The 13,931-nt window shown below is 45.8% G+C and overlaps 1 protein-coding gene across 2 annotated transcripts in view; it reads left to right on the top strand.

The window, feature by feature from the left end:
- Nucleotides 1-13,931, top strand: part of SERAC1 (serine active site containing 1) — a 112,585-nt gene that overhangs the window by 31,400 nt on the left and 67,254 nt on the right. The window contains exon 2 of one of the 2 annotated variants that reach the window (XM_040350951.1): nucleotides 13,192-13,237. In XM_040350951.1, coding sequence (XP_040206885.1) covers nucleotides 13,225-13,237 — 13 coding nt within the window. In that variant the 5' untranslated portion in view covers nucleotides 13,192-13,224. Of the gene's footprint in view, nucleotides 1-13,191; nucleotides 13,290-13,931 lie in introns of both variants that reach the window. The other variant, XM_040350949.1, reaches the window with a different exon arrangement.

Here is a 13,931-nt window from a genome sequence, read left to right as displayed (position 1 = left end):
ATTAGATCTCCTGGTTGAGATGTCTCCCTCCCCTCATGGAAGCATTGCTTTCGGACATCCCACATAGTAATGATTATGCCGCTCTGTGTCCCGTGATGTACGAGAAAGAAAAAGGGATTTTTAATACAGCTTACCTGTAAAATCCTTTTCTTGGAGTACATCACGGGACACAGAGCTCCCACCCCTCTTTTGGGGACCATTTTGGGAGGCATACTGCTTGCTACAAAACTGAGGGGGTTATATGGGAGGGGGTTATATAGGGAGGGGACTTCCTGTTTGAGATTGCCAGTGTCCATCACCTGAAGGTACTCCATTTAACCCACATAGTAATGATTATGCCGCTCTGTGTCCCGTGATGTACTCCAAGAAAAGGATTTTACAGGTAAGCTGTATTAAAAATCCCTTTTTTTTGTAGCCGCATTTTTTTGGCGATTTCTGCTGACGTGTACTGACTGCTGCATTACTCTGCTGCACCGTGGTTTTCTGCCCTGTTGGCCTCTAGTGTCAGATCAGCGGCCATTGTACCATGGATCAGGCCATTTTTAAAACGGCCGATGAACAGACACACGCTGCGACTGAGCAGTCTGAAAGACTGACTAAAATCGCAGCCCCACAAACAGCCTTCGATCCCAGCTTTGGAGAGCACAGATCGACAGACACACTCTGCAGGCAGCAGCTCTGCTAGCTAAACCATCTACTATGGTTCCTGGGTGGTGAGTCCTCTGGGGGGGAAACACTCGTCTCTGCTGCAGCCAGGAGTGGTGGGTTACTTGTTTGGGGGTCCCTGTGTTAGGTGTGTGGACAGCATGGTGTCAAAAGCAGAAGCTTTTTCCCCCGAGACACCTGAGCTGGCAATTGATGCCCCTGCACCCGATTTATCGGTGGACGCTATGCAGCAATCCTAGATGCCTTCGTAACCAAGGTGGAAGCAGCGCGTGGGAGAATGGGGGCTAGAAAGCGCTCCCTCCCCCCGCCATCTGCTGGGGACAACTCAGATGCGTTGCCGGGTCCAGCTAGCACTCATGACCCTGGCCCTGAGGTATCTGAAGATGCGGACCAAAAACCCTCTTCAAGAGACTTTCTTGAAAAGATGGACCTCGCCCCCGATAGTGGACCCTCCTGTGTCCAGATTAAACAAGCTCCACCATACCAGTAGAGGGGGCTCCCGCCTTCAAAGACCCTGCGGACGAGAAGGCTGAGGCGATCACCCGCAACCTGTACACGGTAGTGTGTTGACGGTATGCCCAACCATAGTTGGGGCCCTGGTGTCTCAGACACTCACGGAAAGGGCAAAGATGCTGCTCAATGGGTTACAAACGTCAGGCTTCCTCGAACGAGGTAGCCCTAGCTGACCTACTAATACAAGGCCTAAAATTCATTTGTGAATCAGCCTTGGACACTATTCCTCTGCTGGCCAGAGCTTCAGGTCAGGCGGTGGCGTTACGCCGTCTACTTTGGTTAAGATTTGGTCCGCCAACCAATCTTCCAAGAAAGTCCTGATGGACTTGCCCTTTAAGGGCGACAGACTTTTTGAAACTTCCCTGGATGACATAATTAAAGATGCTACAGGAGGTAAGAGCACACTGCTCCCAAAGTCCAAAAAGGGGAAGGAGCCACGCCGTTGGCAAGGGCCCTTCTTTACTGCACACAGGCGTTTTTTTCGTCCGCCCAGTACGGCGGGTAAAAAACCACAGGCCAATAAAGCGCCTGCTCAGGGACTGAGATGTCCCTGGTTTCACAAACTCAACAAACCTGCAGACAAAGCTACGTCCGCATGAAGGTTTGCCCCCACCCATCTCTCGGATGGAGGGACTTCTTTGCGAATTCGCGACCTGATGGACATCAGGTCCCCGACCGGTGGGTTTGCAAAGTAGTGTCTTCAGGGTACAAGATAGAACTTCTAACTTGCCCACCAAACAGATTTTTCTCCCTCCAACTGCCAGCTACAACTGACTCGTCGGGAAGCCCTATTTGGGGCAGTTCAAGACCTGCTGAAACGCGGGGTGGTTATTCCTGTCCCAGTACAGTATCGGTTTCAGGGGTTTTACTCCAATCTGTTCATAGTACCAAAGAAGGAGGGCGTTCGCCCAATTCTGGACCTCAGGGCCCTCAATTGCTTCATGAAAGTACAAAATTCTGGATGGAATCGGTTCGCTCTGTCGTCACTGCCCTCCAGCCGGGGGACTTTCTGGCATCCTTGGACATCAGGGATGCCTATTTACATGTCCCCATATGCACAAAGCATCAGAGACTTCTGCGATTTGCGGTCGGGGAAGACCACTATCAATTTGTGGCTCTCCCCTTTGGCCTGGCATCGGCACCAAGGGTGTTCACCAAGGTGCTTGCCCCAATTCTCGCCCTACTAAGACAACGTGGCATCGATGTCGTGGGCTACTTGGACGACCTGCTTCTGAGGGCCACTTCAGCCTCAGAATTAGAGGTGTGCGTGTCTATAACATGTCAGACCCTCAGACACTTGGGTGGCTACTGAACATTCAGAAGTCAGTAATGGTACCGACTCAACGCCTAGTATATCTGGGATTGATTCTGGACTCCTCAGAGGCAAAGGTTTTCTTCCCTGTGGAAAAGTGGCAGACCCTTCGGGCTGTGGTGCGGTAGTTGACATCTCAGAAGGGTCATCCCTCTGCTTTTGCATGCGAGTCCCGGGCCTCATGGTGGCCTCCTTCGAGGCGGTACCATAGGCGCAATCTCACACATGAGTGCTACAGAAGGAAATTCTGTCCAGATGGGACAAGCGCCCATCATCCCTGGATTATCAAATCAGGGTGAGCCACTTGGTCAGGGCCTCCCTTGTGTGGTGGCTGACCTCACCGGCACTTCTGTCCGGGAAGTCGTTCCTTCCCTTTCACTGGATAGTCATCACGACGGACGCCAGCCTTACCGGTTGGGGGGGGAGTCTGGGGGGGTTCAGTCGACCCAGAGTCGCTGGTCTCCAGAGGATTTCCATTTGCCGATCAATGTCCTGGAACTTCGGGCGATCAGGCTGTGCCTCTCCACATGGCATCCAGTCAGGATCCAGTCGGACAATGCCACGGCGGTGGCATATGTCAACCAGCAAGGAGGAACAAGTAGCTCGGCTGCAGCATCAGAAGCCGCTCACATCCTAAGGTGGGCAGAAAGGAGCATACCGGCACTGTCGGCCATATACATTCCAGGTGTGGTAAACTGGCAGGCGGACTACCTGTGTCGCCAGATGCTGGACCAAGGAGAATGGTCTCTGCACCCAGAGGTGTTTCAGCTCCTTTGCCCAAAGATAGGGAACGCCAGACGTAGATCTGGCGTCTCGACTCAATCGGAAGGTATTGAGGTTTGTGGCCGGGTCAAGAGACCCATGGGCGGACGCGACAGATGCGATAGTGGCGCCGTGGAGTCAGTACCGGCTAATCTATGCCTTCCCTTCTCTAAGGCTCCTGCCTCTTCTGCTTCGCAGAGGGGATTCCTATGATCCTAATTTCTCCGGATTGGTCTTGGCGTCCTTGGTACGCCGATCTAGTGCGGCTAGTAGCAGACGTCCCTTAGCGTCTACCGCTGAGAGAAGACCTGCTGTCACAAGGTCCCATACTGCATCCTGCTTTACTGTCGCTGGCTTTAACGGCATGGCTATTGAAAGCCAGGTACTAAGAGACCGGGGCCTGTCGGATTCTGTGATTCCTACCATGAGGAAGGCTAGGAAGTTATCCTCTAGGAGGATTTATCATCGCACTTGGAGAGCTTACTTAGCCCTTTGCGAGGAAATTAAGTGGAATCCACGGACTTATATAGTGTCCAGAGTCCTGCTGTTCTACAGCGCGGGGTGGACCAAAAACTTTGCTTAAGCACGATTAATGGGCAGATATCTGCCCTGGCTGTTTTCTTTCAGCGACCCCTGGCGACTCACTCTCAAGTGAGAACATTTGTACAGGGGGTTCGGCATGTGGCCCCTCCGGTCCGTCCTCCACTACCTCCGTGTGGATTTGAATAGCAGACGCACCTTGGCATCTACTGCTACGAGAGGACCTGCTATCACAAGGTCCCATAGGTCATCCTGCTTTACAGTCAATGGCTTAACGCTATGACCTCTAGGTGCCTCAGAACCACCATTTGAGAACATTAGGGAAGTTCCCTTGTTGACACTTTCTCAGAAAGTGGTCCTTTTGGTGGCTGTTATGTCAGTTAAGAAGGGTTCTGAGCTGGCAGCCTTGTCATGAAAGGCTCCCTATTTGATCTTCCACAAGGATAAGGTGATGCTGCATCCGTAGCCTTTTTTCTTCCATCTCAAGGAAGACATTGTACTGCCATACTTTTGTCCTCATCCGTCGAATCCTAAGGAGACGACGGGGCATCCGTTGGACGTTGTCCAAGCTCCGAGAATATACTTGTCTGTTACTGCTCCGTTCCGGAGTTTAGACTCACTGTTTGTTTCGGTGGCTGGTCCCAAGAAGGGCCCAGAGGTCTCTTCGGCCACCATTCAAGGTGGACCCGACAGATCCTGATCAGGCTTACGCCATAAAGGGTCGGGCGCCTCCCTATCACGATGCATTCGACTAGGGCAATGGTGCCTCTTGGGTTTTCTGACATCTATTGTCTGTTTCCCAGGTGTGTAAGGCGGCGACCTGGTCGCCCGGCCACACTTTCACTAAACTTTACAAGTTGATGTGAGTGCATCTTCGGATGCTTCTTCGGCCGCAAAGTTTTGCAGGTGGCTGTTTAGAGTTACAACTCCTCAGTTGAGGAGCTCTGTTTTGTTTTGGGGTGAAGTTTAATTTTATGCTTCCCACCCCTCATTTTGACACTGCTTTGGGACGTCCCACTATGTCAAGATTAAGGCTGTGTCCATCCATGTACGAAACAGAAAATAGGATTCTATGCTCACCGTAAAATCTCTTTCTCTGAGTTCATGGATGGACACAGCACCCACCCCTCTCTTTTTTTAAAGTTTGTACTGCTTGCTACGAACTGAACTGCTTGGTGCAGGCTGAGAGGATATAGTCAGTGGGACCGCACCCTGGGCGGGGCAGTTCAGCTTTGAAGTTGTTAACACTTTCTGCCTAGTCACTTCTAAAGATAGGCTATCTCCCACTATGTCAAGATTAAGGCTGTGTCCATCCATGAACTCAGAGAAAGAGATTTTACAGTGAGCATAAAATTCTATTTTTTTTTTGGGGGCTTTTTTAGTTTGTTAAGCAAAAAATAAAAACCCCAGAGGTGATCAAATGCCCCCAAAAAGAAAGCTTTTTTTGTGGGAAGAAAATTATTAAAATGTAATTTGGGTACAGTGATACATGACCGTGCAATTGTCATTCAAAGTGCGACAGCACTGAAAGCTGAAATATGTCCTGGGCAGGAAGGGGGGAAGTGCCCAGTATTGAAGTGGTTAAAAATTATATTTTCAAAAAATGTAATTGTTACATATCCCCTGGGGCAGTACCCGGGCCATCCTATATCCTTTTTATGGCCAATAACTTGTATATAAGCCTTCAAAATTATGACTTTTGATTTTTAAAGTTTGGGTCCCATAGATTTTAATAGGGTTCGCGTCAGAACTTTTTCCATGTTCTGGAGTCCTGGTGCGAACCGGTGGGGCTGTTCAGCCCATCACTTGTGGTTAAAACAGAGAAAATTTCATGACGCAACAGAGAATACACACCACAACCCGCATTCTATGAATGGGTGGATATGAATCGGCACCTAAGACAACAGCAATAATTATTCAACAAGTGTTTTAAACATTGCTGTATTATAATACTACTCAATATAAACTTGGTTTAACAAAAGAAAAAAAAAAATAGAAAAGACACAGGAGAGCTAGATCAAACTTATGTATGCTAATTCACACTCGGCATATTAAAATACACTTGCCTACGTTTGAAATTGCTTTCCTTTTCCCTTTCCCTAAATTACATGAAAAGAAAAATGTATACGCAGTCTTGGAAAAAAACACTCTCATTGTATTCAGCCCCATGATGTGCAGTCATTCGCTTTTTATTTCTGCACCTCGCACAGTAGAATAAATTACCCCAGGAGAAATATCAGCCACAATCAAGAAAAATCTCATTTCAAATGCATTAGGCACTGGAGGATATTGTGACTTATAAATGAAAGCTTTCAAGGTGGGATTTAATCAAATAAAACTTTGTTACCTTGCCTGGATTTTCAGAGGAATTTTGTAATTAGCATATGAAAATAAAACTAGTCTTTGATGGTTTAAATATCTGTATTTATCATTTCTTTCTTTTGTCATTTTTCATTGTAGAGCTGTGTGGTGATTGCCTGCATCTTCTAGTGTACTGAACAAAGATTTAGATGCTATATAGTAACATTTTTAATAGAGACGCATATAGTATTCTGAGAGTAATGATGCTAAACATTGTTTTGTTTTTTTATGTTTTATAACAAGTAAAAAAAAAAATTATACTCAAAATTACATACAGTTAAAAAAATATGCACAAAATTACATACATTTTGCCTGATATATACTAGTGATAATTTAGGTAGCCCTTGATATACATTTTTCCAAATATGTTATTATAGTGTAATAAATATTTAGTGCAGCAAATGAAGACTACAACATTAAATGAGTGGTAGGCAACTTGTAGGGTTCAGGGGACTTTAAAGTGGTTGTAAACCTCAAACATGAAATATGAACAAAGCATATCTCTCTTTAGTGTGTACTTGTCTTAATCAAGAACACTAAAGCTGCATACACACGACCATTTTTAATGTCCTAGAAAAACGATTATTTTTTCGACGTGATTCTTGTCAAGCCTGCCTTGCCTACACACGATCGTGAAAAAAAAATACACGAGCAAAGCGCGGCGACGTACAACACGTACAACGGCACTATAACGGGGAAGTTCCATTCAGATGGCGCCACCCTTTGGGCTGCTTTTGCTGATTTTGTGTTAGTAAAAGTTTGGTGAGAGACGATTCGCGCTTTTCAGTCTGTTACAGCGTGATGAATGTGCTATCTCCATTACAAAAGCTAGTTTTACCAGAACGAGTGCTGCTGTCTGATAACTTGCTTCTGAGCACGACCGTTTTTCACGATGTAAAAAACGACAAAGTTAAAAACGACGAGAAAATTTACAGCATGTTCTAAATTTTTAATGGCCATTTTTCACGTCGAGAAAAATGCTCTGGAGAGTGAGTGAGTGAGAAACTTGTAAAGCGCAACACATGCGAACTGAATCGCCTCTGGGCGCTGTATCCATTTCATGGGTAAGGAACCCCTTGACCTCAGAAGAGATGGGTTTTAATCTTTCTCCTGAAGGCCAAGTGGTCCGACTCCAGTCGGATGGTGGTTGGTAGTGCATTTCACAGGCGAGGTCCCTGGACTGCAAACGATCGTTTTTAATGACCATTTTAAAAAATTGCATTTTTCACGTCATGAAAAAGCTCTAAATTTTCTCGTTGTGTGTACGTGTCATTTCTTTCTGCTGCCTCTGTCCTCTGCTATCTGCATGAGTCACTTCTGACAAGCTTTCCTGTACACACTATCGGAAATTCCGACAACAAAACCGTGGATTTTTTTTCCGCCTGAACTTTGGCTCAAACTTGTCTTGCATACACACGGTCACACAAATCTTGTCAGAACGCGGTGACGTACAACACTACGACGAGCCGAGAAAAATTAAGTTCAATGATTCCGAGCATGCATAGGATTTTTGTGCGTCAGAATTGCATACAAATGATCAGAATTTCCGACAATAACTTTTGCTGTTGGAGAAATTGAGAACCAGCTCTCAAATTTTTCTTGTCGGAAATTCCAACAGCAAATGTCCGATGGAGCATACACACGGTCGGAATATCCGACCAAAAGCTCAAGAGAAAAATAGTGACAGGGGAGGGACTTCCAGCTGATTGACAGCCTCAACTTTGTTATGTGTGCTGTGTAAAGGGGGTGTGTCCCTTCCCTCCAATCAGCTCTTAGAGTTCTCCTCAATAATGTAACTTCAGCTCTCTGCCCCCTGCTTTTCAGAGCTGAGAGATCCTGTGTAAATTCTGGACTTTGAACGGATGTAGGGAAATTCAGCTGTAGAGAAACAGGCAGTGCCGATCCTGACCTCTCTGGGGCCCTAAGAAAAATTCTGCTAAGGGGCCCTCTACGGTGGCAAAAAATGGGTGTGGTTTACGTGAAATATTGGGCGTGGCTTACATGGGCGTAGCTCGGAGGGGGTGTGGTTAGAGTTTGAGATAAATGAGGGATGGAGGGAGAAAGAAAGAAAGAGGGAGAAAGAAAGAGAGAAAGAGGGAGAAAGAAAGAAAAAAAGAAAGAAAGAGGGATAAAGAGAAAGAAAGAGGGAGAGAGGAAGAAAGAGGGAGAAAGAAAGAAAGAAAGAGGGAGAGAGAGAGAGAGAGAGAGAGAAAGAAAGAGGGAAAGAGAAAGAAAGAGGGAGGGAGGGAGAAAGAAAGAAAGAGGGAGAAAAAAGAAAGAAAGAGGGAGAAAGAAAGAAAGGAGGGAGAAAGAAAGAAAGGAGGGAGAAAGAAAGAAAGAGGGAGAGAGAAAAAGAAAGAGTGACAAAGAAAGAAATAAAGAAAGAAAAGGGGGAGAAAGAAAGGGGGAGAAAGAAAGAAAGGGGGAGAAAGAAAGAAAGAGGGAGAGAGAAAGAAAGAGGGAGGGAGAAAGAAAGAAAGAGGGAGAAAGAAAGAAAAGAAAGAGGGAAAGAAAGAGGGAGGGAGAAAGAAAGACTAAGAAAGAAAGAAAGAGAAAGAAAAAGGGAGAAAGAAAGAAAGAGAGGGAGAGAAAGAAAGAGAAAGAAAGAGAGGGAGAGAAAGAAAGAAAGAGAGAGAAAGAAAGAGAGGGAGAGAAAGAAAGAAAGAGGGTGAGAAAGAAAGAGAGAAAGCACCACAATAGAAATGTGTATTCCAGAAAGTTTAACAAATCGGCAGATAAAGATACTCCAAACGCTTGGTGTTGGCGATTCAATCATCCCGGCACCATGGTTGTTATGGTGTCAGGATGATTGAAGCGCATTATTTCTATTATTACATTGTAATATAGAATGAAATTATTCAACTCGCCATAATGCAGAATCAGTGGGAGCCCAAAGTCCCTCCTTACATCAGGCATTCCCAGCGGAGTCCCTCCTTACATCAGGTGTCCCCAGTGGAGCCCCTCCTTACACCAGGCATTCCCAGCGGAGTCCCCCCTTACACCAGACATTCCCTGCGGAGTCCCCCCTTACACCAGGCATTCCCAGCAGAGTCCCCCCTTACACCAGGCATTCCCAGCAGAGTCCCCCCTTACACCAGGCATTCCCAGCAGAGTCCCCCCTTACACCAGGCATTCCCAGCGGAGTCCCCCCTTACATCATCAGGTATGAAGCCCCATCAGCAGAGACTCTCTCCGTCGCCGTTACAGTACAGAGTGGACAGTGGAGGAGCCGGTTTCCTATCATTCTGGTTCCCCTATCTGCTATCAGATAGTGGCGGGTTGGACTGCGCATGCGCAGTCCGAGATCACGGAAATCTCTGAGACTGAACATCTGTTCCGTCAGCTGTAGTTGGAGCATGCGCAGTTACGACGCTCACTACGACGCTCACTCTATCAGATGGGGGACCAATTTCGACAGAACAGCGCTGGCTGCGCTCACAAAAATACAGCAAGGGGCGGATGGTTTTTAAAAGGGGGCGGATGGTTTTTAAAAAGGGGCGGATGTATTATTGAGCAGTGATTTTTTAACCATCTGCCCCTTGCTGTATTGCTGTGAGCGCAGCCAGCGCTGTTCTATCGAGATGTCCAATCTGTAAAAAGATCACTGCTCAATAATACACCCGCCCCTTTTTAAAAACCATCTGTCACCTTGCTGAATTACTCTGAGCGCGGTCCCCCATCTGATACAGCGATGTTGTGGATAATCCGGGTGGCTGCCAATAGGTATTGAGCTGCGGCACCGCCCACCCCCGCCCCTTCCCACATCATTTCACATCAGACAGACATCAGCGGGGCGGGAGGTGGGCGGTGCCGCAGCTCAATTCCTATTGTTTGGTCTACAAGAAAATGGCGGCCGGCTCGGCTGCGGACCTCTAGTGGCGGCGGCGAAAACTCGGGGGGCCCTGAGTAATTACTCAGGGCCCTACGCAGCTTGCGTATAGGGCGGATCGGCCCTGGAAACAGGTATAATTGATGTAGGTGGATTAGTTTCATCTCTGTGTATGACCTGAGGCCAGTCACTTCACTGGGTATATGTGAGGGTGTACAACCCCTTTAACCACTTGCTGACTGGGCCATAGCCGAATGGCGGCTACAGTGCGGCTGGCTAGTTCTGGGAGGGCACACTATGACGTCCTCCCATGAAAGAGCTTCTCGCACGCCCCCTGGGGAGCACATGCGGCTGTCCGTGAGTGCCAGGTCCTCGGGACACAGCGCATCACGCATAGGGATAAAGGGCCAATCCCAGTAGCCCTTTACCACGTGATCGCTTCATCCAGTGATGGAGCAATCACTGTTAACAAACCGGAGAGAAGCTGCAGCGTGACTCTGCTTGTTTTTCAGTGCCCAGCAGTGCCACATAAGTGCCCAGCAGTGCTTTACGATGCCACATCAGTGCCACACCAGTGCTTTACAGTGCCACATCTGTGCCCCAGCAGTGCGCTACTGTACCACATCTGTGGCCCAGCAGTGCTCTACAGTGCCACAACTGTGTCCCATTAGTGCCCAGCAGTGCTCTACAGTGCCTCATCAGTGCACATCTATGCCAAATCAGTGACCAGCAGTGCTCTATGGTGCCCCATCAGTGAACATATATGCCCCATCAGTGCCCATAAGTGTCACATCAATGCCCTGCAGTGCACATTTGTGCTCTACAGTGGCCATCAGTGAGTGTTCATCAGTGTCACCCTATCAGTGGATCCTCATCAGCGCCCATCAGTGCTCTAAAAATTAAAAAAAATGCGTAGAAAAATACATTTTCATTTTCTTTCCATATTTTCCAAAAACTTGTTGAAAAAAATGACATGTTCAGCAGACTCATAAAGCCTCATAGAATATACGTTGGAGTGTTTTCTTTCCAAAATGGGGTAATTTTTTGGGAGTTTTGGGGTGTAGTTACATGTATGCATATGCCGTGTGAGAGAAATAACCTGTTAATAGGACAATTTTGTGATGGGGGGGGATCTTAATTTTGCAAAGAATTGTGAGAAAAAGTTACACAGCGAAAAAAAACATCATGCCTCTTACTAAATACATTGGAATGTCTACTTTCACACAAGGAGTGTGTTAGGAATGCATAACACCTCCTTAATTTCCCCATAACAGGAGGAGGTTATTTGTAGTCCACAGAGATAGCAGAGAACAATGCTTACTGATAACTTCCTGTGCTCAGATCACTAGATTTCTGACTGGATGAACAGCTATTTATTTATTTATTTTTTTGCACATGATGAGCTGATATAAAAAAGCAGATGAACTGATATAAAAAATCACTTCTAAAGCAAGGTATACATGTCCCAAAAGTCAGCTGGTTCAATATGTGTTTTCCCCCGGTCTGTTCAACAAAAGCTGGTCTAATGGCAGGCTTTTGTCAAACGGTCCTGCTGAAAAACTAATATCCGATCAGCGCTTGGAGAGATCCCTACATCTATATCATTTGTGTTGATGCACGGATCTGCGTTTTTCTTTTCGTACAACCTGCTGCTTTAGTGAAAAAATACTCAACCTGTAAACACTAATTTATGATATAATAAATACTATATAATTTAATTTACATAATAATTTATAATATGCAAAGCAAACTCACCCATCCATGCTTTATTTTGTTGAAGCCCTAGCATTGCTAGCCATGGCCATCTTAAGTAAGGGCAGTTGATTCATATAGTATTTACTTCCTGGAATCCATCTGCCCTTCAGGCATTCAGGCATGAGGGTGTACTTAGCTTTGAAAAGGCCCCCTCCCTTCCTCTAGATGAAAGAAAAAAAATGCTCATGAAGACTCGTGGGATGTATGACATAATTTTGGCCTAGGTCAGAAACCAGGAGGCAACTGAAGAAATAAAAAAAAAAAGTTTAGAACAAGTACATTTTATATAACTTCTATTTACTAATGCTAGCAACTTAAAGTGGAAGTAAACCCTCCTATTGTTTTCAGCCAAGTAAGCGGCCATCTTGGCCTCTGTTTAATCTGCAACTGCCACGATGCTGCACATGTGATCAGTTATGAAACCAGCCATTGGATGGTTTGACAGTTTGGTTGAGAGCACAAGCAAATGTGACATCTAGCTCCACCCTGATTTTGTTTTTGCATTATCAGACTCCTGGAAACCTAAAAAAAAAAAAATGGAGGAAATGTATTTATTTCTTACTTATCAGAATCGCCCTGTTGCTATCTAGTCCTCCTAATCTGCCACTTTCTGGTCCGCGGTGCTCCTAGGTCACTTCCTCCCTCGCCTGTGGGCAGTACTGTGACAGGAAATTATGCAATTTAAGACAGATCACAGCACCGAGATGTGTTTATCTATGTTGCCATAACAATGGGGCGGGACCGTCTTCCGTCGCCGCTTGTTGTTATGGCAACTTTACAATCAGCGCTACGGCCGCTGGTGAATTGCGCATGCGCAAGATCAAGATGTGCATGCTGGTTACCCAGCATGCACCTCTCCAAAGCTTCTGCAGGCTTCAGATGCCTACAATCATGATGGCAACGGCCACAACAAGAGGCTCACAATGGTGAGTGTGAATTTTATATTTTAACAGCATCCAAAACAAACCTTGTATACTGTGGTTTTTAAATAATAATGCTGGGATTAATAAAAAAATAAATAAAGAAATGTGTCCGGAACTCCGCTTTAAGGATTAAAAATAGTTAATGTTGATTGATGGTAGTGCCGCCTTCATTACCTTCCTCTAATGCTAAGGAAATAACTTGGCAAGATGGTCTGTTGATATGAAATACAGATAATGCACAAGGTAAAATTAACAATTATTCATGAATTCTCAATTATTGACTTGCAAATTCAAAGCCTTTTGCGTTAAAAAATAAAATAAATACAATTAAATATATTATTATATTTAAAAAAAATGTTTTTTTAAATCCAGTCAAGTTACTATTTGCTGTATTAGGGATATTTCTTTTCATTTTCTTTTCTTTTCCCATTTAAAGCCCCTAACTGTTCAAGGTAGAGAGGACATAGCACAGTCTGAAAATCTGTAAAAATGCTAACTGTCTTCTTAATGTCTTCCTTTTTCATCTGCAGGTGAAAAATGTCAGTTGCAACCTACTGTCTCCTATGCTACAGAAAGGTTAGTACGTCTGGCACAGCTTCAAGACCTGAACGCAGCTGGAAAGATATCAGTAAGTTCACTGTATATAACTCTCTAAAAGTCTGCTGTGCATTTTAGATATTATTAAAGGCATTCATAGCTTATAGAGGTTGTATATTCCTGCCCAGTTTGCTTTTTATAGCAACCCCCTGTCGTAAATATTAAAATAGCTACAAAGGATACCCTGAAAAGGTAGATACTTCCCTTTCCTGCTGCTCACATCACTAAATTATGCTATGTTCAAGAGCCATTGTGTGCTGAAGATTATTGTAGATACCAATACTTCTGGAAGTCTTGGGCTCCTGGTCTTCCTCTGCGTTAAGTGCTTCCTCTCACTGACCCCTATGTCACTACCAGTGGCGGCTGGTGCTCAAAATTTGGGGGGGGGGGGGTCAAACGAAAAAAAAAACAATTGCAGCCTCACTGTGCCCATCAAATGCAGCCACTGTGCCCATCAAATACAGCCACTGTGCCATCAATTGTCACCACTGTGCCATGCCGTCAAACGCAGCCACTGTGCCATGCCATAAAACGCAGCCACTGTGCCATCAATTGTCACCACTGTGCCATGCCATCAAATTCAGTCACTGTGCCATGCCATCAAACGCAGCCACTGTGCCATCAATTGTCACCACTCTGCCATGCCATCAAACGCAGCCACTGTGCCATCAAT

Source organism: Rana temporaria, chromosome 4 (genome assembly GCF_905171775.1).
Source record: "Rana temporaria chromosome 4, aRanTem1.1, whole genome shotgun sequence".
In the NCBI taxonomy this organism is placed as follows: Eukaryota; Metazoa; Chordata; class Amphibia; order Anura; family Ranidae; genus Rana; species Rana temporaria.
Note: the sequence above shows the minus strand (reverse complement) of the source record. Positions and strands in the feature narration are given on the sequence as shown.